The sequence below is a fragment of the Equus przewalskii genome, chromosome 1, assembly GCF_037783145.1.
Source record: "Equus przewalskii isolate Varuska chromosome 1, EquPr2, whole genome shotgun sequence".
NCBI lineage: Eukaryota > Metazoa > Chordata > Mammalia > Perissodactyla > Equidae > Equus > Equus przewalskii.
Genome location: NC_091831.1, coordinates 12,168,805 through 12,193,962, shown reverse-complemented (window position 1 = coordinate 12,193,962; position 25,158 = coordinate 12,168,805). Strand labels below are relative to the sequence as shown.

General features: G+C 46.1%; 1 protein-coding gene across 7 annotated transcripts in view; it reads left to right on the top strand.

Moving 5' to 3' along the window:
• Positions 1-295: 295 nt before the first annotated feature.
• Positions 296-25,158, top strand: part of PLPP4 (phospholipid phosphatase 4) — a 125,480-nt gene continuing 100,617 nt past the window's right edge. For 2 of the 7 annotated variants that reach the window (XR_011530002.1, XM_070585499.1), the window contains exon 1: positions 515-714. Coding sequence is in view for 6 of the 7 variants with exons in the window: in XM_070585499.1 (XP_070441600.1) it covers positions 659-714 (56 nt within the window). In the remaining variant the exon portion in view is untranslated. Of the gene's footprint in view, positions 715-25,158 lie in introns of all 7 variants that reach the window. The other 5 variants (XM_008514121.2, XM_070585273.1, XM_008514122.2 and 2 more) reach the window with 5 other exon arrangements.

Here is a 25,158-nt window from a genome sequence, read left to right as displayed (position 1 = left end):
ACTTTCAGGTTGGAAAGGTGGAGGGAGGACAGAAAACGGGAGGGGGGGACGCTGCTCGGCAAGAACAGAGGGTGTGAGGGCGGCCTGGAGTCTAAGAGAATCCCCGAAGCGCTCCTCCACTACAAGCCCACGTGCGTGTGGCAGCAAGCGAGAGACCGGAGGCCGAGCGAGGAGACGCGGAGGGGCCGCGGGCAGAGCCCCAGCGAGCGCGCTGCCCCGGCGCCGAGCCCGGGGGCCGCCCACTGGCGGGGGGCGGGGAGCGGGGAGCGCGCAGGGAGGCGCGGCGGCGGCGGGGCTTCCCCGGGCTTCCCCTCCCCGCGCCGCGGGCGCCCGGCGCGGGTCCAGGGCGCGGGGGCGGCGCCGGCGCGAGGGAGCCGGGAGTCCCGACGCGCCCCCGGCTGGGCGCCGGGACGCGGGGCCGGGAGCGTGGGGAGCGGCCGGCGCGGCGTCCGGGAGCCCCGGGGCCGGAGGCGGGAGGTTTGGGCTGAGCCCTCCCCGCCGCCAGCCCGCCCCAGCCCGGCGCCCGCCTCCCGCCCCCGCCCGCGGCAGGAGCGCGCCTCCCTCGCCGCCCCGGGTCTGGCGAGCCGGCGCCAGCGGAGCTGCGGGAGCCGCGGAGAGCACCAGGCGCCGCCGCCGCTGGAGCTGCTCCGGCCGCACCATGCGGGAGCTGGCCATCGAGATCGGGGTCCGAGCCCTGCTCTTCGGGGTCTTCGTGTAAGTAGTGGCGCGCCGCGCGCGGGGACGCATGGACGCGGGGACCCACGGACCGATCGTCTCTGCGCCCCAACTTTGTTTGCGCCACCGCGTCCCGCTGGGGCCTGGATTCGAGGTCTCCTACCTGCCCAGTGCCCGGGATGTGTCCTGCGGGACCAAGAGAGACCCCCCTCGATCCCCTTCCGGGACCCTGGGCACGACGGGACCTGCGCGCGCCGGGCTGAGACCTGCTCCCGCCACCCCCATCATGCCGGGGAGCGGGTCCGGCAGTCGCTCGGGTCCCCTCGCCTGCGGCTTTCGTCCGCTCCGCACTACCTGCCCGGGGATTCAAGGCTGCTCCCTGGACGCGGACGCGCACCCTGGGGAAGTTTCTCTTTGTGTGATCTTCGAGCCCGCTGTTTGCAATCTTTGCCTCTGGTCCCATCTCCCATTGCCCACCCCTGCCTAGGCCAGGGCCAGGCTCGGTCTCCTGCCGTGTCTCTGGCTTTGGCGCCGGGGGTCCTGGTGAGCGTTTTCCCAGGAGGCATTTGCGGTACTTCTCCAGCTGGAAAACTGTTGCTGCGGAGGCTCTGGAAGTCGGGGTGGGGTGGGGGGCGCAGCCTGGGATGTGGGCTCCATACGCCCTGGAGCTCTACGCGGAATCCATGTCCGCTTAGGGTGCAGGCGGAGACTCTATGGGGGCAGCACCGAAATGCCCCGGGCTCTGAGCGGCTGGTACCTGGAAATAGCGATCTTGGAAAGAGGAGGGGGCCCTGGCGCAGCTTCTTTCAAAGATGTCTGAGCCCCATGGCGCCCCGGGGACCCGCTGCCCACCTGCCTCCCACGGCCCCAAGCAGCAGGGAGCTGTGGCGTCTCTGTCATTCAGATCCAAGCCCAGAACACCAGCTTAGACCCACTCCACAGCCCCCTGTGATCTGTCACCTAGGCGCCCACACCTCCACTTTTCCCTCCGTTAGCCGGTCAGGTTTTCTCTCCCCCTCTGCCCATGGCTGTTTTCAGACACATGTAAAATATTAAAGTTGCATGAACTTGCTGGATTCGTCGGGTTTTTTTTGTCTTTTTGAAAAGCCCACTGAGCCGTTCCAAAGAGGAGGCCCCTCTCTGGATTTCTGCCCCAAATCCGGAGTCATTGATGGCAGGTGGGAGGCTGTGAGATGACTTCTGTTCCGTGCAGCCAGGATGCACACATGGAAAGAAATGCCCTTTCTTGCATGTTTTCTTTACTAGGGATTAAATTCATCCAGAGTATTTATTCACGCCATCAGAAAGGGCCGTCATCTCCCCCAGATGCAGGCAAGCCCCCTCTCCCAGCTTTGACTAAACACTAGTGTTATTCAGTGGGAAGAAGGAACGAGAACAACTTGAGTTGGGTCTTGATGCATTTGGGAAAACAGAAAACACTTTCCCCGCTGCTCACGCTATTTCTCTGCGTTTAGAATATAGGTTAAAACTAGTGATTGCCGTGTGATCAGATGGGGTCTGTTTTCAGTTGGCAGATAGGCCAAGCCCCATTAATTATTATGTGATAGAAATGATAAAATAGTGTTCAGTGTGTCGTAGAATTTGACGTTTGTGGGGTGAGCGTTTGTGTGAGTAATGCTGAAATAGAGTGGGGGAGGCTCTTAGGCTGCCTGGTTTGATTGCTGCTGGGAATTGTCAGATAAAAAAAGGGTCCAAAAGTATGTAAATATTTATACTGTTTTCCGATTTCGCTTCAACTATCCCTGCAAACATTTACAAGATGTTTACAAATATATAATGGTCTGTGCAGTGGATTTGAAAATCTGACAATTACCGTTCTCTGTGCTTCTTGCTTCCTCTAAGGATGTTGTATAAAAACCAGACGGGCAGTTTATATTCTTTTCTCCAAACTTCCCCTTTGTGTTAATTACTTAATTGGGGATCTGCTGTCACCCAAAGAGAAATGCTTGGGCATTGATGGCATTTTTGGATGATTTCCTGCTTTCATATCAAATTGGGAATATTAACAGTATGTCCAACTTGTGGCTCTTTTACCGGCAAAGACCAGCCTTGGTATCAGTGCGAGACTCCCTGCGTGGGAATTTTGGATGCCCAGAGGCAGATAACGACTTCTCCAAGGACCGCTGGGAGCGCGGAGATACAGATGACCGTTTGTTTTCTCAGATAAGCTTCTGGCGAGATGACAGAGGCTGACTTTTCCGGGAAATTTTTGCCAGCACTGATGTGATGGCAAGATTCAGTGGCTTGTACCCACCTCTGCTCATGAAGCTGGTGGTTTCAGCAGCAGGGCATCCCCTGGGTAGGTGTAGAAAGTCCCTCTGGACAAGCTGAATCCAGTTTCTTTGCTGCTGGGTCCAACATAACTGACATAATTCATCATGAGGTTCTGCTTGGTATTTCTACCCTATTTCTCAGGATAAGAGAATAGTCTTTTTGGGGGGAGTTACTTTACTTCTTTGCAAACTTGTGCCTCTGGGGGAGCATCAGCTGTGGATGCACCTGTTCTCTGACCACATTTGCTCTGCATGAAGGCAGGAATCCCACCACCCGATGCCCATATGCTCCCTTAGGTTCAAAGTTAGGGCTAACGAAATGCATTTTGGACCCATAGGTAGTAGGGATGTAAGCTTTCCTTTGCTGTCTTAAGGAACCAGTTCTCTATTTGTAGACCAGATTTGGTGCTGAGGTTTTCTGATTCAGGATTCCGAGAGGATGCTTTCCCAGCAACCCCCATAGGTCACCCAAGAGGTGCTCTATACCTTTTGGACAATTCTACCTAAGAAGCTCAAATCACTGGGAGGAAAGCTAGTAATGAGTAATGCAAATCAGGGCTGGCACATAAAGTTTAACCTGACAGGAAATAAATTGGTTAGAGGAACCCAGTGTTTAGGAAGAATCAAAGTACCGTGTGTAGCTGTGAGGCTGCATTTAGCGCTGTGAAGCCTGTGGGCCCAGAGGCCCCTTTGCTCTTCCTTCTGGACCGTAGGCAGAGCAGGGAGAGGAGCGCCAGTGTGCTTCCTCCATCCTGCTGCCACCCAAGGCTCCGGCAGAGAGTCTGTGGGCCTTTCTGCAAATGCCAAGCCAGCGCTGGACCTTGTTGAGCAAGCGCATGGAAAGAAGGTGGCCTGTCACAGCCCCACAGATGGCTGGTATATTACTACTACGTTACTTCCACTTTCACTATTATCCCAATACGATAGCTACCAGGTATTGAGAGCTTACTTGCTATGTGCCAGGCACTAATGAAGACGGTCACATATACCATTTAACCCTTATACGCACCCGATGGAGGGGGGATATTGATATTTCTGCTCATGGATGAAGAAACTGAAGCATGGACAGATTAAGGAAATGCCCAAGTCACCAGGCTAATGAGGGCAGATCTCAGATCTAAATCTCGATGCTCTGACTGTCATCTGGACTCTCGTTCACCTTGCTGTACTCCTTTAGAAAAAAATAGCAGCCAGCGTTGGTCAGCCGAGGGCTTACTGTATGCCAAAGGTATTCTGTGGGATTTCTCCTTTAGTCCTTGTCTCACTTGAGGCGGCACTCTTCATTCTCTTCACAAATAAAGAAACCAAGGTGTGAAAAGGTCAAGTAACTTGCCTGAAGGTGCTCAGCTAGCAGGAGGTGTCACCTGGATTCAAACAGGCAATCCACCCCCTGTCCCAAAGCCACCGGCCACTGAGATGGAATGTGTCCTGCCAGGCTTCCAGACTAGAATGAAAGTGACCACATCCTAGAAGCGATCCCCTTATTTGACCTCCCCAGAAGCAAAAGCACGGCCTGGAGTAATGTGTGGGAAGAGATGTCACTCTAGTTCTCAAGTCAAACTCTTAGGATGACACCTCAACAGTGGAGGTGGCAGTTGTGGCTCACGTTCCCTAAGAGATGCGATTAGGGCATGCTCCAGACTTTGAGGGGTCTTTCTTAGGTCTTTGGAGCCCAGAGGGCAAGATGTGGTGAGTAAATTGCTGGTAGGAGCATAAGTGATAGTATTAAAGAACGAGTGGCATGCTCCTTTCTCTCTCAGCTGTTGGCCATTGCCCTCCACAATATCTGTTAAATTGGAAAACCCTTTATTTACAGCATTGCGGAAATGACCCTGGAAATATGATGAGGATCTGAAATGCTGGCTCGGGGAAGGTGATCTGCCTATTTCACTTGTGAGGCTGGGGTCCTCAGCTCCTCCCTCCATCCATCCGTCCCTCCCTCCCTCCTTCTCTCTCTCTCCCTGCCTGTGGCTCCTGGAGGCTCCATGCCTGGGATGTCCCTCCAGGGGCTGTGGGTCTGCTCAGCATGCCGGGCTGCTCAGGTAACAGATTTGCCTCACTGTAGATCAGTCCAGCATCCTTGGTTGAGCTTCCTATGCAGGCGGCCTGTGCCAGGTGCTGGGGATGGTTGGAGAAGGAAAACTGGGGGCCTCCACGGAGCTCACAGTCTGGCAGAGCAAGCACACAGTGCACCATTATTTGCTGTCTTACCCCATGCCATCACTGGTTTTGAAAGTTTTGCCTCCAAACGTTTCTCTTTCATCATTCATCCAGTTGACAGATGCTTGTTTGTGGCACCTTCTAGGTGCCTGCGCTTGTAGGAGTTCTTTCCCTTCATTAGTGAACTTCAGTTGGTGCAATTCCAAACAGACTCAGGGAGCCTTGCTGCTTTAGCTGGTTCAGGTGACTTGCTTGAGGGCGCTGGCTGTCAGGTCGATGTTTGGAATAGTGACAGTAACTAACATCTTTCATTATTGCCCCTAGGATTCCAGTCTAGGACTCCAGGTGGGGGACAGTAGTTGGAGCATAGTGCTCCATTTTACTGAGAAGGAGGGGTTAATTAGTCCTGGGAGGGATGAGAAGGAGGAGACAGGTGCCAGGGAAGCCTGCCCAGAGCTGACAGCTCACCTGAGTCTTGAGCATCCAATGGCAGGTATAGAGGGCCTGGCCCGAGGACATTCCTGCAGATGGAGTGTCCTAGAGCAAAATCCTGGAGGCCCGGAGGCACATTTTGGGTGGGAATCAGGTCACCAGGTGTGACTTCAGCAGAGAGTGTGGGTTTTGGGAGGGGGTGGTAAGAGTGGCAGGAAATGAACATGGGACAGGAATGTGGAAGCTCTCAGTGCCCTGCTGGGAAGCCTGCCCACTCCCTTGGAGGCACTAACTGGGGATCCCAGGAGATTTGGAACAAAAAATCACAGTGATCAGATACTTGCCCAGCAGTGTATAATGTACTACCGTGTAATGGAAGACGATGGGCTTTGGAGCTTGACAGGTCTGTGTTTGGGTTTTGACTCTGTGATTAACTAGCAAGTTGCCTGAAATCTCTGAACCTGAGTTTCTCCATGTGGGACATACTTAACTTCATTGGGTTTTATTAGATAAGGTGCTTTAGGTGCCTGTGGTACATATAACAAAAATTAGGTGTCTTCTCTGCACCCGTGACTCCCTCTTCACATACGTAGTGTCTAAGAATGTCGGTGTAGCGAAGTCGTCGTGACCATAGTCTTTGGCATCAGGTTGCTGGGCACTGAATCCTGGCTTTGCTACTTTTCAGCTGTGTGAGCTTTTTGGGAAAGCATTTATCCAGCTTAAGTCCTTCTTTCCCTATCTGTTCGATGGGAATGTTAACAGTATCCATGAATGTAAGGCTGGTGAGTAGAGTATTCAGCTCATTGTGGGTGCTCAGCAAATGGTCATGTTATTATCTTTTTATTGAGATGAGTCCACAATGTACACTAAAGAGAAAAGCCACAGTAGCTAATGATACTTTATGATTTACTACAAGATTTCTATAAAAGAATAAACTCCTTTAAATATATTGCAAATGATTCCTTTTAGCCCCCAAAGTGAGGTATGTACCTTGCCGTGAGTTCGTTCCCTGAGCCGTACCTGCACAGAGCAGCGTGGATGGCTCGCTGTCTGATGGAGGGGCTGATCGCAGCCCTGCAGTGTCTCAGTGGTGACTTCAACTGCTGGCCGTTTACAACAGTGATTCTAGGACATCGAATCAAAAGTGTTATCAGCTTAACTCCGTTAGATAATGTAGATGGAAAATGCTGTGTTCGCATCATTTTCTTCTGAGTTTGTTCATCATACAGAGTTCCGTTGGAAGCCTGGTACAGGGAGTTCTTGTCATCAGACACCCTTTCTGCCCCGATTGGTTCATGCTGGACCAAGTGTGCCCAGTGCTTCTCCCCTCCCTGGAAAGGCTTCTGCCTTGTCATCTGATAAATGGAGCATCCTTCTGTTTGAAATATTATTTGCTGCTGTAAAATGAGTTGACTGCACCCAGAATTCTGAACATTGATGATGTTTTTCCACAGGAAGATAAATGCTTATAACCCTACAAAAGGAGATGGTTAGTTTTATAAGTTGTGGCTAAAGTTATCTCAATTACTTATAAAGATTATGCCTTTTATGACCCACACAAGGCTCATAAAAGCTCCCAGCCTCTATTTTTCTGTGATAGTGTTTTTAAATATGAAAATCATCTTAGTAATATTGCTTCGGTAAAAATTATAACATTGGTGTTCTGTGGATGAATTAGAGACGCTGGTTCACAGTGAGGAGGTGAATTCATACCGGACCATGCCCGCCAGTGTGTCCTCCTCATTCAGCTAAAGGCTCAAAGGTGTTAAGGAGGGGCTTGGAGATGCCCGGGACGGGCGAACAGGAAGCTGAGACTGTGGGGCGGCTTCATCACAGTCTTTCAGTGTGTGACTGTGAAAAATTGTCCCGCAGATGTGAGGGACTAGCTGTTATTCTGTCTCCACTGAAGACAAGGGAAGAAGAAACGGGGTCAGAATCTGCTGGAGCATTTAGGTTGGTTTTCAGAAAGGTAGCAGTCTGCCAATCAATGCCAGACGTTTCTTTCTGCTCTACCAGCGGGTTTTAAAAATCTGTTTTTATTGAAGGATTCTTTTGAATCAAATGAAATTGCTATTTGACTATTTTGACCTACAAAAACGGGAATTTAGTTTAAACTAAACATAACATACACAAAGTCTACGATTCATAACTGTACAACTGCCCAGAATACCCTCTCCCTGCCAGTCCCCCTCCACCACCCCTGAGGGTCTCCCCCACCCTGACTTCTAACACCATTTTTGAACTCCGTGTAGATGGAATCGTGCAGCGTGCACTCCTGTGTGTGTCAGTGGAATCATACAGTGTGCTGTCGTGTGTGTGACTTTTTGTTCGGTGTTTTTTTGAGATTCATCTGTGTTGGGCACAGTTGTAGTTTGTTAATTGTCACTGTTGTAGAGCATTTCGTTGTGTGATTGTACCTCTTTAATTACTCATTTTACTCTTTATCGATGTTTGGATTATTTACTGCTTTTGCCTATTAAGCATGATACTGCTATTGTTTTCTAGTGAACATATTTTGAATTTCTGTTGAGTATAAACCTAGGAGTGGAAATGCTGGGTTATTCATCTGAGGTTTTTAAAGAAGGATTTGGCTTCTCTTGGTCCAGCTATAATTCTGAAAGAGAGGTCTAGTCTGTATGCTGCTTTAATCCAGATCTGTTGAACAGCTACTTTGTGTAAAGCGGCGGTGGGCCTGGCGAATGACTCGAGGAAGCCCAGAGCTGGGTCTCCACGCTGCAGGAGGGCGGGTCGTGTGGCACCGTGGTCCACTTGTAGGCACTGACTGCTGAGTGTAAAGATGTGCCCTGGCTTCCTCCTCTGTAAGATCGAAACTACAATGTCACCTCCGGGGGGGCTGTAAAGATGAAGGGCTGTAATGTGTGACAGGTGCCTAGTTCAAAGCTGGCACATAGTGGGCATCAAAGTACTGCCCTTTCCTTCCTTCCTCTCCCTTCCCTCTGGTGGGGAGGTGGAGATCTGGATCAATCAGAAGATTCATGATTTCACAATGTAATAACAATGCGAGTGCAGTTCTGAGTACCACAGGAGAGCTGAGTCTTGAACTAGGATTTAGAAAGTTGGGGGAAGGCATTCTAAATAGTTGTCCAAGAAGCCTCTGGGAAAAAGAAATGGCCAATGTGTATATATGGGTAGGTATCTTTTAATTGACCTATGCCTCCACCTTGGGTATAGGTAAGAAGGGAGGTGGAGGAAGGAAAGGAGACAAGCTTTAACACTCAGTCCGTGACAGCTTTGTACCAGGCAGCTGTCACATGTTCAACGATTTAATCTTTGTAACCCACCAGGAGGTGATATTGGCGTCCTCGTTTACAGAGTTAAGAGTTAATGCTCCTCATATACAAAGAGCTCTCACCAATCAATAAGAAAAGAGAAGAGCTCTTCAAAAGAAAAATGGGCAGTGGATAGGAACAGGGAACTAATAAATACAAGTAACTTCAAAACACCTTTAAATGTGTGATTTCCATAGAGATGCAATATATGCATCTGAAAACGACGAAATAATATTAAGTGTAGATTTGCACAAGCTTTTTATGTGCTGTAGTGAAGGAATGTGCAGCCATTGAAATTAGTTATATAGATAACTGTTGACTTGGGAAGATATCCATAAACTGTTGTTGAGAGATGAAAAGCAGGTTACAAAAGTGAGATAATGCTACTTTCATGTGGTAAGGTAATAAAATCAGTTTGTGTCTGTGTCTGTAAGAAAAATAGCCATAAAGATACACAGTGACATCTTAATGGTTATTTCAGGCTGATGGGATTATATAATATTTGCCTTTTTCTTTATACTGTTTATTGTCTAAGTTATCTTACAGTAAACATTTATTACTTTCATATCTAATCAGAAAAATCAATATAGACGTTTCCCATTATGGGGGGAAAAAGGGAAGCTAATGAAATATCCTTAGTTAGAACTCTGGATGATTCTTTTGTGATTGCTTTAGAAATATCTGAAGTGGGAATGTGTTAAAAATCAACCTTTCTATGTTTTATATCAACTAACATTTAAAGAAAAGTCAGGAAGTAAGGATTAACACCCAGGATGTGCAGGGTTTTGGTGAAACAGACATGATGAGACGCTGCAGGTGGAGTTGTAAATGGACACAACCCTTTCGAAGAGCAATATTGCAGCTCAAAAAAGCTGCAAAATTATTCCTGCCCTTTGGCTTAGGATCTTTTGAAAAAAATCTGTTGAAGCGCTAATGTAAGAAATGCCAAAATCCTCATGTATAAAAATGTTCATTGCAGTTTTCCATACAAAGCAAACATATTTGTCAAATCAAAATAAAAACTCAAATGGCCATTTGAACAATGGTTTGATGAATTATGGACACAAAGAGACTACTATATAGCCGCTAAAATAATCCTTTTGAAAATCATGAAGAAACATGGTGAATTTTGTGATGTAATAGTTAAGGAAAAAAGCACTATACAACAATATATCTCAGAATTACAACTGTTTGAAATATGTCTGATGTGGGCAAATATTAGAAAGAATTACACAAAAGTGAATGTGATGGGAATGAAAGTGTTTCCCCTCACTTAAAAATTGTTTGAAGATTATGAAATAATTGTAAAAAATAAAATAATACAAAAAGTATGTCTTCCTAAACTCCTTCCCTTTTCTCTGCCAATTCCATTGCTTTCACTTTTTTGAAGTTGAACTCTTAAACACACTCACATATATAACTAAGAACACATTTTATCTACAGTTTAAAATTTTTTACTTATCTTGGCAGTGTTTTCTGTCTCTATAGATCTACTTGATTCTTTTTGCTGGTCCTGCGGTGTTCCGTTGTAGTAACCTACTCATGGATTTTAGGGTGTTTTCATTTATTGCTATAACAAGCAATATTGCAAGTCTGCATGCATTGCAGTGCACTTGTTCAAGTATTGCTGTGATAAACTTTTGCAAATGAAATTTCTTGGTTAAAGGCCACATGTATTTTAAATTCTGATGGACACTGTCCAACTGTTTACCCAAAGGGCTACACATACATTCTACCAACAGTATGTGAAGGTGTCTGTTTTTTGATGTCACTGCCAATAATGGATGTTATTAATGTTTTATATTTATATCATGGGAGGGAATGTAACATTTATATCTCTTCACTTGTGTATTGGTAGTTTGTGGGGTTTTTTTTTAGTGAAATAACTGTCATTTCCCTTTATCCTTGCTTTTATTGGATCTTTAAATTTCTTATCGACGTGTAGGAGTGCTTTATGCTTTATAGATATTAATCTTTTCTTTCATATGTTGCAAATATTTCTTTCATGTCTGTGGTTGACTTTCAGGTTTCTTTGCAATTTCTATTATTGTGCATGCTTTAGTTTTTATGTAGTTAAATCTATCAATCTTTTTCTTTATGGTTTCGTAGTTTTTGTCCTATTTAGAAAGTCCTTTCTCATCTAAAACAGAAATATTCTTCTGTATTGCCTACCGTTTTATGCTTTCATTTTTAAATTTCAATTCTTTAGCATATTAGAAATTTATTTTTTAATTTATGGAGTTTGGTAGAGAATTTAACTTTTTTCTTGCATATGGTTTGTCAATTATGAAATAGACATTATTTTCTCGGTGATGCCTTTATTAGATACAAATTTCCATAAGTCCGTGGGGTTGCAAGTGGATTCTCTTCTGATGATCTGTTTGCCTGTTGTGGCTTAATGTAAAGGTTTTGTAGTATATTTAGCTATCTGGGGGGAAATGGCCCCTTCTCCCTGCGAATGGGGTCTATATAGCTCACTGGTTAAGCCTGCAGGCTCCAGAGCCAGGAGGCCTGGGTTCGAAGCACAAATGTGCTCTTTACCAGTGATGTGAACGGGGCAGGTTGCTTTATCTCTGCACTTCAGTTGCCTAGTCTTAAATATGGGGATAATGTGGATAATGATCGTGCTAAAATAGTTTCATTACATTGAGAACAGAGACTGTGGCTTGTGTGATTTCCATGTTTTATAGTTTGTTATGATTTTTCTGTATGGCCACATACATAGTTAGTTTTTTGTAAATTTATATAGCTTGAACATAATGAATAGTTGTTGTTTGGTGGGTACAAAGCTCTAAATATAATAAAGCAAGTTAGCTGTGCTATTTAAATCCTCTATGGTCTCGTTCTTTTAAATTCACTCGTTTTAATTGGTCCTTTTTAATGTGAACATATGCTAGCTCTGTCAAACTAGGGTAATTAAGGCATTCACTTTTTTTTTTGAGACAACTAATATTTATCATTTGCTGCCACCTTATTCTCTGTTTTCTTTTTGTGGTACTGCATTTTGATGTATTTTTTCCTCTCTTTTTACTTTTTTGCTTTTAGCTGAATAGCTCAAGTTTTCTTTGCTACCATCCTTTTTTTCCATTAGTGATTCAGAAGTGAAAATTTCTGTCTCCATTTCTAGTTAGTGTTCCTAAGTTTTATCTCCTTCTGGCAAACCTTTTATCTTTATGAAGTTTCCATCTTTGTGTTAATGTTCCTTATCTTGAAGTCTGCTTTATCTAATATTAATAGATAGCTACATTATCTTTCTTGAAACTAAAGTCTGAACAGAATATGTTTTTCAATCCTTTTATTTTCAACCTATCTGTATTTTTATGTTTAATGTATGTCTCTTGTAAACAGCATTTAGTTGTGCCTTTTAATTTTAGCCAACTGGCCAATCTCTGCTATTTAATTGGAGTGATTAAACCATTTATAGTTAATGCAATTATTGATATGGTTGGGTTAAATCTGCCGCCATGTTATTTGTTTTCTATTTGTCTCATCTGTTCTTTGTCCCTCTTTTTCTGTCTTCTTTTAGATTAATCAAATACTTGTTAGTTTTACGTTTTATCTTCTTTATTATATTTTTTGCTACACCTCTTAAAAAATTTCTTTAGGGGGCCGGCCCCATGGCAGAGTGGTTGGGTTCTCATGCTCCACTTTGGCGGCCCAGGGTTTCACCAGTTCGGATCCTGGGTGCGGACATGGCACCACTCATCAGGCCACGCTGAGGTGGCATCCCACATGCCACAACTACAAGGACCCACAACTAAAAATACACAACTATGTACCGGGGGGCTTTGGGGAGAAAAAAGGAAAAATAAAATCTTTAAAAAAAATTTTTTTTAGTAGTTTCTCTGGAGATTACAATATGCATTTTTTACTTATCACCATTAAGTCAATATTATACCATTTCGCAAACAATGTAAAAATCTTGTGACAGCATAATTTCACTTCTTCCCTCATGCCATTGGTACATTGTCGTAGATTTCACTTCTACATGTAAGGTCCATAGAACATTTAAATTATTTTTGTCTTAAGCAGGCAATACAATTTTACAGAAATTAAATTTTTAAAAAATATTTACCCACACATTTGCTGTTTCCAATGCTCTTTCCTTTTAGGATTCTATCCCTTCTGCCTGAAGAACTTCCTTTAGCTTTTCTTAATAGTACAGGTTTGATAGAAATGAATTGTCTTGGCTTTTGTTTTATTGGAATTGTCCTTATTTTGTCTTTATTTTTTAATTTAATTTAATTTTTTTGAGGAAGATTAGCCCTGAGCTAACTTCTGCCAATCCTCCTCTTTTTGCTGAGGAAGACTGGCCCTGAGCTAACATCCATGCCCATCTTCCTCTACTTTATCTGTGGGACGCCTACCACAGCATGGCTTGCCAAGCGGTGCCATGTCTGCACCCGGGATCCAAACCGGCAAACCCTGGGCCGCTGAGAAGTGGAACGTGGGTACTTAACCGCGGCACCACCGAGCTGGCCCCTGTCTTTATTTTTGAAAGATATTTTTGTTCGATATAGAATTTGAGGTTGACAGTTTTCTTTCAGCACTTGAGAGATATCTTTGAATTGTATTGTGGATCCCATTATTTCCGATGAGAAGTCAGCTGCCGCTGGTATTGTTGCTTCCCTGAATGTCATGCGTTTTTCCCTTTGGCTGCTTTTAAGACTTTCTCTATCTTTGGTTTCAGCAGTTTGACTATGATGTATCTAGGTTTGTCTCATTTGTATTTTTTCTGCTTGGGTTCATGGAGAGTTTTGGAGGTATGGTTTGATGCCTTTCTTCAATTAAATATTCTTAAAACATTATTTTTTTAAATATTTATTCTGCCCTATCCTCTCTTTCTTCTCCTTTTGGTTCTTCAATTACACATGTGTTGGAAGCTTGATGGTGTTCCACAAGTCCTGGATTCTCTGTTCTGTTTTTTTTAAATCCTTTTCCTCCCTGTGGATCAGTTTAAGATAATTTCTATTGACTTGTCTTAAAATTCACTTATTCTTTATTCTACTTTGTCTATTCTGATGGTAAGCCCATGCAATAAATGTTTTATTTCAGATGTTCATTTTTTCAGCTCTAGAATTTCCATTTGGTTTTTTTTTTTTTTTTTTAGAGTTTCAGTTTCTCTGTTATGTTTTCCACCTGTTCATCCATTCTCTTCATCTTTCCTTGTAATCTCTTAACATATTTATAATAGAAAGTTCTTTTCTGCTAGTTCCAACATCGGGGTGGTTTTTTTCTGTTGATTATGGGTCACATTTTCCTGCTTCCTTGCACGTATAGTAATATTTTATTGTATATTTGACATGGTGAATCATACATTGGGGAGATTCTGGATTGCTCTCGTCCTCTAGAGAGTGTTGTGTTTCGTTCTTGCATGCAGTTAGTGACTAGTGTGCTGCTGGGTCACCTCAGTCCTTCCAAGGCTGGATCTGGGGTGTGCTTGGGTGAGTCTCATTTGGCTTTGCCTGTGATCTTAGGTGCAAACTTTAGTCCTGGGAGGTGCTTTTCACTCCTATGGTTTGGCCCTCCTGAGGTTTCAGTAGAAAGTCTGACTTGGAGAAATCAATTCCACACTCTTATCTCCTAGCCTTGGCTAGCCGCTGGAACCTCTGCTTCACTCTTCAACTGTGGCCGTTACTTTCCATTGGAGCCTTTGGAGTCTTGTCTTGTACAGCCAATGCTCTGAAGGAAATTTGTACACAGAATTTTGGGTTTCCCTCCTCTGGGTACCCTCCTTTCCAGGAAGGTTTCTCCTTTGTTGTATTATCCATTATTTTATTCCCATCTACTTTATCTTTTTCATAATTTTCCCCTTATTCTGCTTTGCTTATGGTACTCCTGAGGCTCTTCAGCCTGGCTGTGGATTTGTTTATGTGTTTGTTCTCTTCAGTGGTGTTTTGAGAGGGAAGAGAGACAAAAGGCATGTGTTCAGTCAGCCATCTTGAACTAGATTTCTCTTTGGAAAGATTTTTCAAAATTCTTTTGACTCAATGTTTACATTTTTTAATGTAATTAAATGTAATTATAAAATTATATTTTAAAAAATCCATTGATTCTTACCTTCGCCCATGAATATTGTTAGGGTTTTCTGAGTCATCATTCAGGTGGTGTCTTCTTTGCCTATCTAAAATCCTACCTGTTTTTTAAGACTTGGCTCAGAATTTGCTTTTCTGTGATATCTTGTCTAAGCATATCAGCCCTGAGTAAATGCATATAATACTGGCGACAGAGTTATGTAGATGTCTCACATTTATCTCATTTTTTTAAATGATGAAATACTGGGTTCCTGAATGTGTTGTGCTTTCATTTAGTCCTGTGGACCAGTGAAAAGATTTTCAATCATGTAATTAGAACATACTCAATTGGATTTTAAAAATATGAATGTTGTTTATGAAAAATCACACGAAACAGAGATACTTTGCTTTGCTTTTTCCTGACACAAAATATCCTTTTCTTGTTTGCTAAAAGTAGCCAACTATGGTTGTTTGGCTCCAGGGATGATGATGATGATAATGATGATAAAGATATTGATAGTAATAACTAACATTTTGAGCACTTAATATATGCCAGGTGGTGTCTTATGGCAATTTTCTCCTTAAATCTTCAAATAACCCTATGAGGTAGGAATTTTATAATTCTTCATATTTTTGGATGAGAAATGCAAGACTTAGAGAGGTTAAAGAATTCGGCTAGTTTCACAGAGTTAATAAGTGAGATGAGAATACTCTCAGTGAAAAATTTAAATTGAGTGTTTTATGTGTTGGAACAATTTCCAGCAGACTTGGGTAAGGAGGGGAAGGGAGGGGACTGGGAGTGAGGCTCTCTGATAATTAAATGACCCCAAAAACCTCAGTGAAATCATGGACATGAAGGGGATTGACACACACTGAGCAAATGGAACCTTGACATTTTACCAGAAGGCACCACAGAGTGAATTATATTCCACCCAGTGTCTGACCTGGGAGAGTCTCTAGGCATTGTCTCATCTGTCTCCCCTTCCTTTTTTTTTTTTTTTTTTCCAGAGAACCTTCCTCAGATCCTTCTTGTTCAGCAGCAGAGCTGAGCCCAGAACCTCAGTCTCTTGACCCCACAGGCTGCTGTAGCATGTGACCTCTTCTGCCCTAATAACGTGTAGGTTCTGCACCTTTGGGTTGTCCTTTCCCCATCCTGTTAGGATCACTTGACTGCATCTGTGTTTCGAGACAGCCTCTGTGGGGCAGTCAGCCCGGAGGGCTACTTTTTATCAAAACTCACTGTTGCTCAAAAGGAAGTCATTTGACCGACATCTTCCCATTTTTCCCCATCACTTCCAGTTATAAGGTGAATAAGTTCTGGAAATCTAATGTACAGCATGGTGATTGTAATTAACAATACTATATTATTTATTTGAAAGTTACTAAGAGAGTAAATCTGGAGTGTTCTTATCACAAAAAAGACATAATGGTTACGTGACATGATGGAGGTTAACACCGCGGTGGTAATCATTTTGCAATATGTGTGTATCGAACTAACGCACTGTGCACCTTCAACATGCACAATGTCAATTATATCTCAATAAAGCTAGAAAAAAAGGATGTCCTGAGAGTTCCCTTCTGGGTATTTGTCACCCTTCTGTGGGACATGTGAGAGAGACGTGTCTGCAGGCCCAGAGAATATGAGGTGACTAGTGGGCCATGCTTGGGGTGGTATCCTCTCCTCCTCATGGTCACCTCAGGTTTCCTGTGGAATTTTCTAAGTATCAGGAAAAGGGCTGGAACCTGAGGTTCAGGCTGGATGTTTCTGGATGTGTTTTCTTGACTGAGTCCAGCTTTAAAAACTGGAGGGCACCACCTGTCACGCTGAGAATGCCTGCACTTTGGGCAGAATATCTGTGGATGGTGACACATCACTTTCTTTGGCCCAGTTCCCTTGTCCTGGGGGCAGAAGTGGATGACATCTGGGGCCAGAGTCCACTCCCCTCGTGTAAGATAGTATAGAAATCCCCTCCGTTTCTTCCCTCCTGCAGCCTCAGATGTTTCCCAGACTGTGCCAATGCAAGGTCCTGTGCCAGGCTCTGGGGACACAAGAATAATGCCACACGCCTGCCTCACTGCCCCAGGTCACGTTGCCAGCGGACAGCAGCATCCTTGGAGTTGGCGTTACAGCCATAGTTCTGGCATAGGGAACTGCCAGTGCAGGAGGATTTGCCCAGAGTTATGGGGGCACAGTGCGGTTGGGGGCTTGGGTGGGGAGAATGACAGTGCTCAGAGCTGGGAGACAGATGCAGTGGAGGACGTCAGAAGGCAACCTTGCCTGGGGCCAGCGGTTCCCTCCTTGCTGTGGGCCCTGTTGCTGGCTCTCCAGCCCCGGAGTCTGTCCTTGGAACTGCTTTTCCAGAGTAATAACAGTTTCCTCTTCTTTTTTTTGAGCGCTTACTCTCTGCCAGGTGAGGTTCTTATCCTTTGTGTGCTGTTAGCTCCTCACCTCCTCACAACACCGCCATGACATAGGGGCTGCTGTTTTTCTCATTTTACTGATGGGGAACTGAAGTGTAGAGAGGGGAGTGATCTGTCCGTGGTCATTTGCCGGTAGGTGGCAGAGGTGGAATTGGAGTCCAGGCCTGCCTGGCTCCCAAACCTCTTTGTTCCCATTGCTCTGTTGCTGCAGTTGGGTGGGGATATCTTTGTCCCGAGCCACCCACACACTGGCCTCCTGCCAGCTGTGCCTGGCATGGCTGTTGGTCATAAACCCGTAGGCGGATGTGGTCGAGTCTAGTGCTGAGGGCCCCAGGGTGTGGAGCCAGACTGCCCGGCATCAATTTCTGCTTCCACCTCTGCTTGGGTTACTTTAATCTCTCCTTCCTCAGTTTGCTAATCTGCAAAGTGGGGATAAAAATAGTACCTTCTGGAAACTGTCAGGAATAAATGCTGGCAGAGCGCTGCCTGGCTGGCAGGGAGCATGCCACAAATGTAAGCCGTTATCATCAAATTTGTTGGTGCTCATCTTGAAATTTCCCTGCTCTTCTTACCCCATCTCTAGAGCAGAATGTCTCTTTCTGGGCCCTTCTCCCAATGGTCCTCTTGTCCCCTTGACCTTGTCTTAGCTGGGCGAGCTACTTGTTTGTAAAAATGCTCTGTCTTGGGTCACTTTAACGGTTGTTTCTTTCTTGAACCAGTGGAACCTCTCTTGGATGTCAGCAGGCATTGTTGGGGACCAGTGCCTGCCTTAGAACAGCCAGCTTGAAAAGCATCGAGAGCCCCGGACGGAGCTGGATTAATTATCTGTGTACTTTATGCCTAAAGTGTGAATCACGGTTTTCATTTTCCTCTCAAGAATGTGAGCCGCCTGCTTTGAATTCATCCAGGATAACAGTGTTTTAAAAAAATCTCCCTACTGCTGTGTCAGCACTCAGAATTACTGCCTGAGGGTTTTCTTTTTCCTTCTCAGAGAATCTAAAGGTGTGTTGAGTCATTTTTAGATTAAATTTAATTATTTCAAATTTGGACAAAAAGAAGAAAAGAACTTTGTGGAGATTGTGCTCCAGAAATTTCTTTTTTTGTTTCTGAGGTTTTTTGAGAATCACTGTGGGTTTGTCTGCTGGCTGTGCTGGAAATCATGAGGCCTGGCCTCCAAGAGGAAATCAGAAAGCAGGTCTTGCTCTGGCCTGAGCCGGGTTCGATTTCACACTGAAGGGAGTCAGGTCCTAAGTACAAATCAATGTCAGATATAAATAAGCCCAGGTATAATTTCGCTGTGTGGCCTTGGGTTATGAAAGCATTTGCCCTGCTCCACTGTGAGTTTCTTGAGAGGACGGGCCTTGACTTTTGTGTTTACCGCTGTCCCTCCTGCCCCCGATGTGTGCCTGGTGCACAGTAGATGCTCAGGAAATATGGCGTGAATGAAGCAGCTGTAGTGAGCTGACTTCAGATCACACTTCACCCACTGGAGGGAAGAGCTCTTCCAGCTGGGATCGCCCTGGCCTGCATACAGGAGACAGAGGTCAAGGCTTGTCCCTCAGATGCACAGAGAAGCTCAGAGGACAAGTTGTGGGAGGGCATGGGGCACCCAAGGAGAACAGTTTTTCTTCCCCAGGAAGGAATGTGATGAGGAAAAGGCCAGGAGCTGTATTGAGCTACCCTGTGGGTTTGCGACTCTGTCAGCTCCCCGGAAAGGAAAGGGTGACCCCTGGCCCTCCCCTATTGGGCTCTGTCATTTAGAGGCTGTGCGGGGAGGTGGCAGAGGTGACAGTGGGGTAGCGATGTCATGTGTGTGTTTGATTAAATGTCCAGACATGCTTGTGGTTTGCCAGGTCTCGTTGCCCCTCAGGGCCCATGCCCACAGCCGACTGTCCACAACCTTCTGGTCTGGGCTCCTTCGTGGAGTCAGGCCCGCTTCCCCAGGTGTGGACCCCACCCTCCATTACTGCGCATGCCTTTCCAGGGCGTGAGCTGTTTCCTGTGTCTGCTTCACTTCATAGCTGAAGCTCAGCTCTTCCAGAACTGCAGCTTTAAAACAAGTTCTCCTCACTAGAATTCTTTCCTTTTATTCTAAATAAGCGATTTTTAAGAATTGCGAAACAAATATAGGCTTGATGCAGGAAACTTATATAACACAAAGAGAAAAACAGAAAGAAAATGAAGTTATTTATGATACTACTACACAGAAAACCACAGTTAACGTTTTAGTTTGTATTCTATTAGTCTTTTTCCCCCTTTCTGCCATAATACATAATATTTTTTTCCTCACAAAAGGTATGCCTTGTCTGAAATAAAATTTTCCATCCTCCCTTTTTCGCTTGGTGTCACACCCTCAATATCTTCCTATGCCAATAAATATTCTTCCCCAACTTGCTTTTTTAAAAGCTGTGAAGGGTAGTAGAATATGCTGCCCCAAAACACGCCACATGTCACTTTGGCCTAAGGATTTTTTTTTTGTGGAAGATTAGCCCTGAGCTAACTACTGCCAATCCTCCTCTTTTTGCTGAGGAAGACTGGCCCTGAGCTAACATCCATGCTCATCTTCCTCTACTTTATACGTGGGACGCCTACCACAGCATGGCTTTTTGCCAAGTGGTGCCATGTCCGCACCTGGGATCCAAACCGGCGGACCCTGGGCAGCTGAGAAGTGGAACATGCGCACTTACCCGCTGCGCCACCGGGCCGGCCCCCTACGGTTATTTTGAGCTGAAGGGAACTGAGCGGAGGGAGATGCAGGAGAGGTCCACCTCCTCTTTGCCTAAAAGTGGGGCATAAGTTTTCAAGAGTGTCCCTCCTCCCCTCTCTACCAGGGAGGATGGAAGTTGGTCCCTGGAGACAACTTCTGACCCTGTTAGCCTGGAGATGGCACCAGAGGAATCTACATAACAGACTTTACTAACTGGCTTTTATGTACCTTTAGTTTTGTCTCATATGTTGAGCTTCCCACAGTTTGCAGCCCGGGGAAGCCTCAGCTCCTTTCATTTACCTTGTCAACGCTCCACAGATTTGTTGTTCTTTCTTGGGGATGCTACATAAGCTGGAGTTCCAAGCCACTGCTTTGAGTTACTCATTTTTCCTTGAGTATCTCCCGTGTATACATGAAGTATACATGTTAATGATTTTGTGTTTGTTTTTCTCTTGTTAATCTGTCTTTTGTTATAGGGGTTTCAGCCAAGAACTCAGAAGGATAGAGGGAAGTTATTTTTTCCTCTCCTACAGCTGCAACACAGTCCATTAATGAAGGCGGATAGTTTAATATAATCTCTCTCCTGGTGTTAGATGTTAGTAGGCTGTCTCTGGTTTTTAGGTGATGAAGACAACACTGTGTTGAACATCCTACCTCATGTGTTGCTGGGCACGTCTCTGATTATATTCTTAAGATTAATTCCTGGTTGAGGAATTTCTGGATCAAAGCATTTTTTCCCTCTATTTTTGCCAAATTGTCCTCCAGAAAGCTTGTACCAACTTATGTTCCTCCTCGCCATGCCTGATCTGGCTGGTTCTCCTCATCACTTCCACCTCACATGTCCCTTGCTGGAGAAACTTTTACTGAACATTGTGTCCAATGTCCCTGCCGCACCCTGCTGCGTTATCATATTACCCTATTTTTGGATAGCATTTAACTTGAAATGGTGCTATCCATTATTTATTGGCATCCCTGTTTATTGTCTGTCACCACTCAGCAGGCTGTAAGCTCTCTGAGCACAAGGACCTTGCTTGTGCGGTTGTCACTGTCAAGCAGTGCCTTTCTACCACCCTTTCCACCACACCTGTGCATCTTGGTGTATAGGACAAGTTTGCTGAATGACTAAATGTGTTACCCATAACACATATTATGTTATCATAACAAGTTAAAAAACTTGTTATCTTTATTCTAAAATAAAGGATGCCAAACATAATTTAATCTATTGCTGGCAACCAGTGGCCCTCAGGTAGTCCTGTCATTTCTTTTGGTGTCCTGAGGTGCGAGGCCCTTTCCCATGCACTAACTGGGGGTTTTAGTTATGGTGGTTTGTCTCTTGTGGTTTAATTTTTTTCCTTCTTCTTGAAAAGCTGTAGACTCTATGCTTACTTAAAGCAAGTCGGGTTTTCACTTTCACTTTGCAGCTGCTAATCTGCCAAGGCCTTGAAAGGAGATAGTCACCCTATTAGAATTGTGCGTAAACTAAGAGTGAATAGGTTTAGTTTAAGGGTCTGAATAGCTCCCCTGTGTTTAAGTTCTTGAGTGTTCTGCGTGCCCAGAGGCTTCTCTGATTGCTGGCTGGTTCTCAGGGAGGGATGGTGTGGATGGTTGAGTTCTGGATGAGTGCGGTGGTACAGTTCTTGTTACTGAGTTAGTGCCCCCGTTGTGCAACAGAAGAATGTCTTCTGGCTGATATGGTAGTCGGAGGTTGAACAAGTAGGCATCCAGAGACCACCGGCAATGGCTGTGCATCTGGGGCCTAGCCGGGGGTTGCTGTCAAGGGCCGTGTCTCAGGCCTCGGAATCTGACCTCCTCTGTTCAAGGTTTTTATCAGCAACTTGGATAAAGACATAGAAAGCAGGCTTATCAAATTTGTGAATGACACAAAACCGGGATGGAAGTCTAATATGTAGGATAATAGAATCAAGATTCATAAAAATCTTGGCAGGAATGATGGGTCTGAAACTAACAAGGTAAACCCTAACAGGATTACATGTGAAGTCCTCAGCTCCCTTCAGCAGAGCCGGCAGCAGCTGCCTGTGATGGGAGATGAGTGTACAAAGGCCTGGCTCGAAGGCAGTTTGTGTACAAAAGACCTAGTAAGGCCTGCGGGCTTCCTAGATACTAATTTTTAGAGTTAATAAGCCTTATGTACTATTAACGCAGTAGGACCTCCAGATATAAAGGATGGGAAACTGTGTCATAGCACTTCCTTCCTGGAGCACGTCTCCCAGTGTCCTTCTTCCCACGCCACCCCCAACTTATGGTGCTTTTCAGGTCCCAGCTGGGCTCTTACTTTGTCTGGGCAGCTTCCCCTGAGCCTGCAAGATGGAGTGAGTTATGCTCTCCTGCGTGCTCAGACAGTACCCCGTCTCCCCCATTACACTGCTCACCAAACTGAGTGCTGTTGTCTATCTGATTGTCCACCTTCCACTTGGGACCAAGGACTCCCAGAAGGCAGGCACTGTATCTGCCTTGTTAGATGCTCTGTCCCGAGCACTGACACCGTGGCCGGCACACAACAGGTGCCCAGTGGATGCCCTGGTTGGTGTTATGTCCATTCTCAGAGTATGAGGTAGGCTTCCGAACCCCACACCATTGGATCTTGAATCCCTGTTGCCACCAGGCGGTGACAGGTTTGCAGACCTTGTCCTGAGGGGAACAGGTGATGGAACTGTGGATGCTTAGCCAGACTATGCCCAGGTGTGGACCACCGAGGAAGGAGGATGTGGACCATCCTGGCGATTCCAGGGCAGCACACGGGATGGCAGGATGAAGGGATGGTTCGGTTCCTTGAATGGAAGAGTTTTAAAGCCACTGGAACTGTCCAGCCACGTGGGACTGCTTGCTTGGTGGGAGTCACCCATTAACTGCAAATGCTGAATTGTGGAGAGATTTTTAAATTGGAAGCAGAGGTGTTGAAAGCTAATGACAATAACACAACATCAACCCCTCACCCTTCCTGGCCCTCCGCGGGCTCCAGGCACTTTGCGTAATTGAGTCCTCATGGCCTGCCTGCGGGGTTTTGTCCTCCTCTTATCACTATTGGGCTCATCAGGACACTGAGGCTTGTTTCATGTCACCCAGCTAGTAAGTAGCTGATAACTGAAGTCTGTTCTCAGTCTGTGGACCATTGATGCTGTGATTCTCCTGTCTCAAGGTTTAGCAACATCTTCTCCAGTATCTGGTAAGTGTAGGAATTAAATGGCCGTGGATTTGGATTTGTGCCTGCCTTGTAGAGTCCCTTTCTGTCTTCTGCTTCCTCAGTGTTCTCGAGTCAGCAGCTCGCCCTTCACCACCTCAGTGTATGACCCGCCCTGGTACCCTCCCCCATCTCCTGGGAGAGCAAGTGGCCAAGCTCCTCCCCGTTGTTAACACGCAGAAATTGGCCTTCTGCAGACCTTGGGGCAGTGTGGGGTGGTGGAAAGACCTCCCAGACTGGAAGTCCAATGACCTGGGTTTGAGTCCCTGCTGCCACTTACTGGCTGTGGGCCTCCAGTCTGATCACTTAGCCTCTCTGAGCCTCAGCTGTGGAATATAGACTTCGTCTCCAGTTCTGTAGACCATGTGACACAGGGGACCACTTGACAAAAGATGGCCAGTGTTCCCGTCTGCTTTTAGGTCCTCAGCTGTGTCGCTTGTGGCTGAGGCTGTGAGCAATCTGTTGTCTGGATACACTGAGCATTTCCACGAAGACCAATTACTAGAATTTGCACCCAGTGTGCGTAGCTCTTGGCGCTTTCTCTGCTGTTAGATGTCAGAGCGGAGGGAAGGGAGAGAATCACATCGTCAAACCCTCCTGGCCTCAGCCTCATGCTGCCGCGAGGGCTCCGTATCATCCTGCCTGCGCTTGCCTTCGCAGTTGTCTCGGGGTGGGGGGGGGGGGTGGTACCCCTCAAGGTGTAATTTGTTTTTTTACAACTCTTCTTTAGCCAGAAATATGATTATAGGCCACTTATTAGAGGGAATATCAGTAAATATGTGAGTGGGTTTTTTTCTCTGAAATTATAGAAAGTGATTGCTCATTCCTCAGCACGTTCTTTTGAGCACCTGTTCCACATCAGCCGGAACTCTCGACCCTGGGATACGGCAGTGGACACACAGATGAAGGCCTTGTCCTCGTGGAGCCTGCGTTCAAATCCGGCGAGAAAGACTGGAAATAAGTACACAAGTGAAAATATAGTCTGTGGGATAGTGAAGAACAGTAGAAAACAAATATGCTTGAGGAGCAGAGGGAGGGCTGGTTTGGGGTGGGGTGTTGCTATTTTATGTGGAAATGTTCCAGAAAACCTGGCTGACTAGATGCTATCTGAGCAGAGACCTCAAGGAAGTGAGGAGTGAGTTGTTCAAGAGTCTGGGGACGAATGTTCCAGGCAGAGGGAACAGCAAGGAGAAGGTTCCTGACATGGGGCATGTTGGCAAGTTCACGGGACCTCAGGGAGGCCAGTGGCCAGAACGGAGAGAGAGAATAGTGGGGACAACAGCAGCATGAGTCCATGGGGTGGTAGATTCTGGGCCCTGGGTCCAGCTGCCTGTGCGTGTCCTCACCGTTAGAGACCACCGTGGTCTCCCACCAAGACTCGCTCGGAGTGGGTGAGTGACACACGCAGGATCACAGCTCCAAGTGAGAGCCAGGAGTCTAACGCACAGCCACATGGCACCGCAGTCCTGGTACCTCCCACCGTGCTGGCCTGGTGGGGACCCCCAGGCTCCCTCTTGCCACGTGGAATCAGTCTGCTGAGTCCCCCACCCCCCACCTGGGGGACTCAGGCCCTGCAGAGGTGTCCACTGGCACCTCCCCTCCCCCATGGCATGCTCCCTGCCAGGGTTTCAGCCTCATCTGTGTGGAATCTCTCTGGGAAGAGCCTCGTCCCACTATGGAATTGAGATAAATAAGAAATTATTGTTGGAGGACAGGACATGGAGTCAGTGGTGGCCTCCATTAGCAGAGGCAGGCGAGGGTGCCAAGTGGCCCTTTTGAGGGCCCTGTGGGTGGCTTTGAGAGGTGAGCTGGAGTGGTCTGCCCACGTGCAGACAGTGGAGCTGATAATGCCGTCCTCCGAGGAGTCTCAGGAGGACTGAGTTAATGCATGTAAAGCACTCAGAACATGCAGGCATGCCGGGAGTCCTCGGTCAGTGGCCACTGTGGTCCCCACCATGGGCCTGGC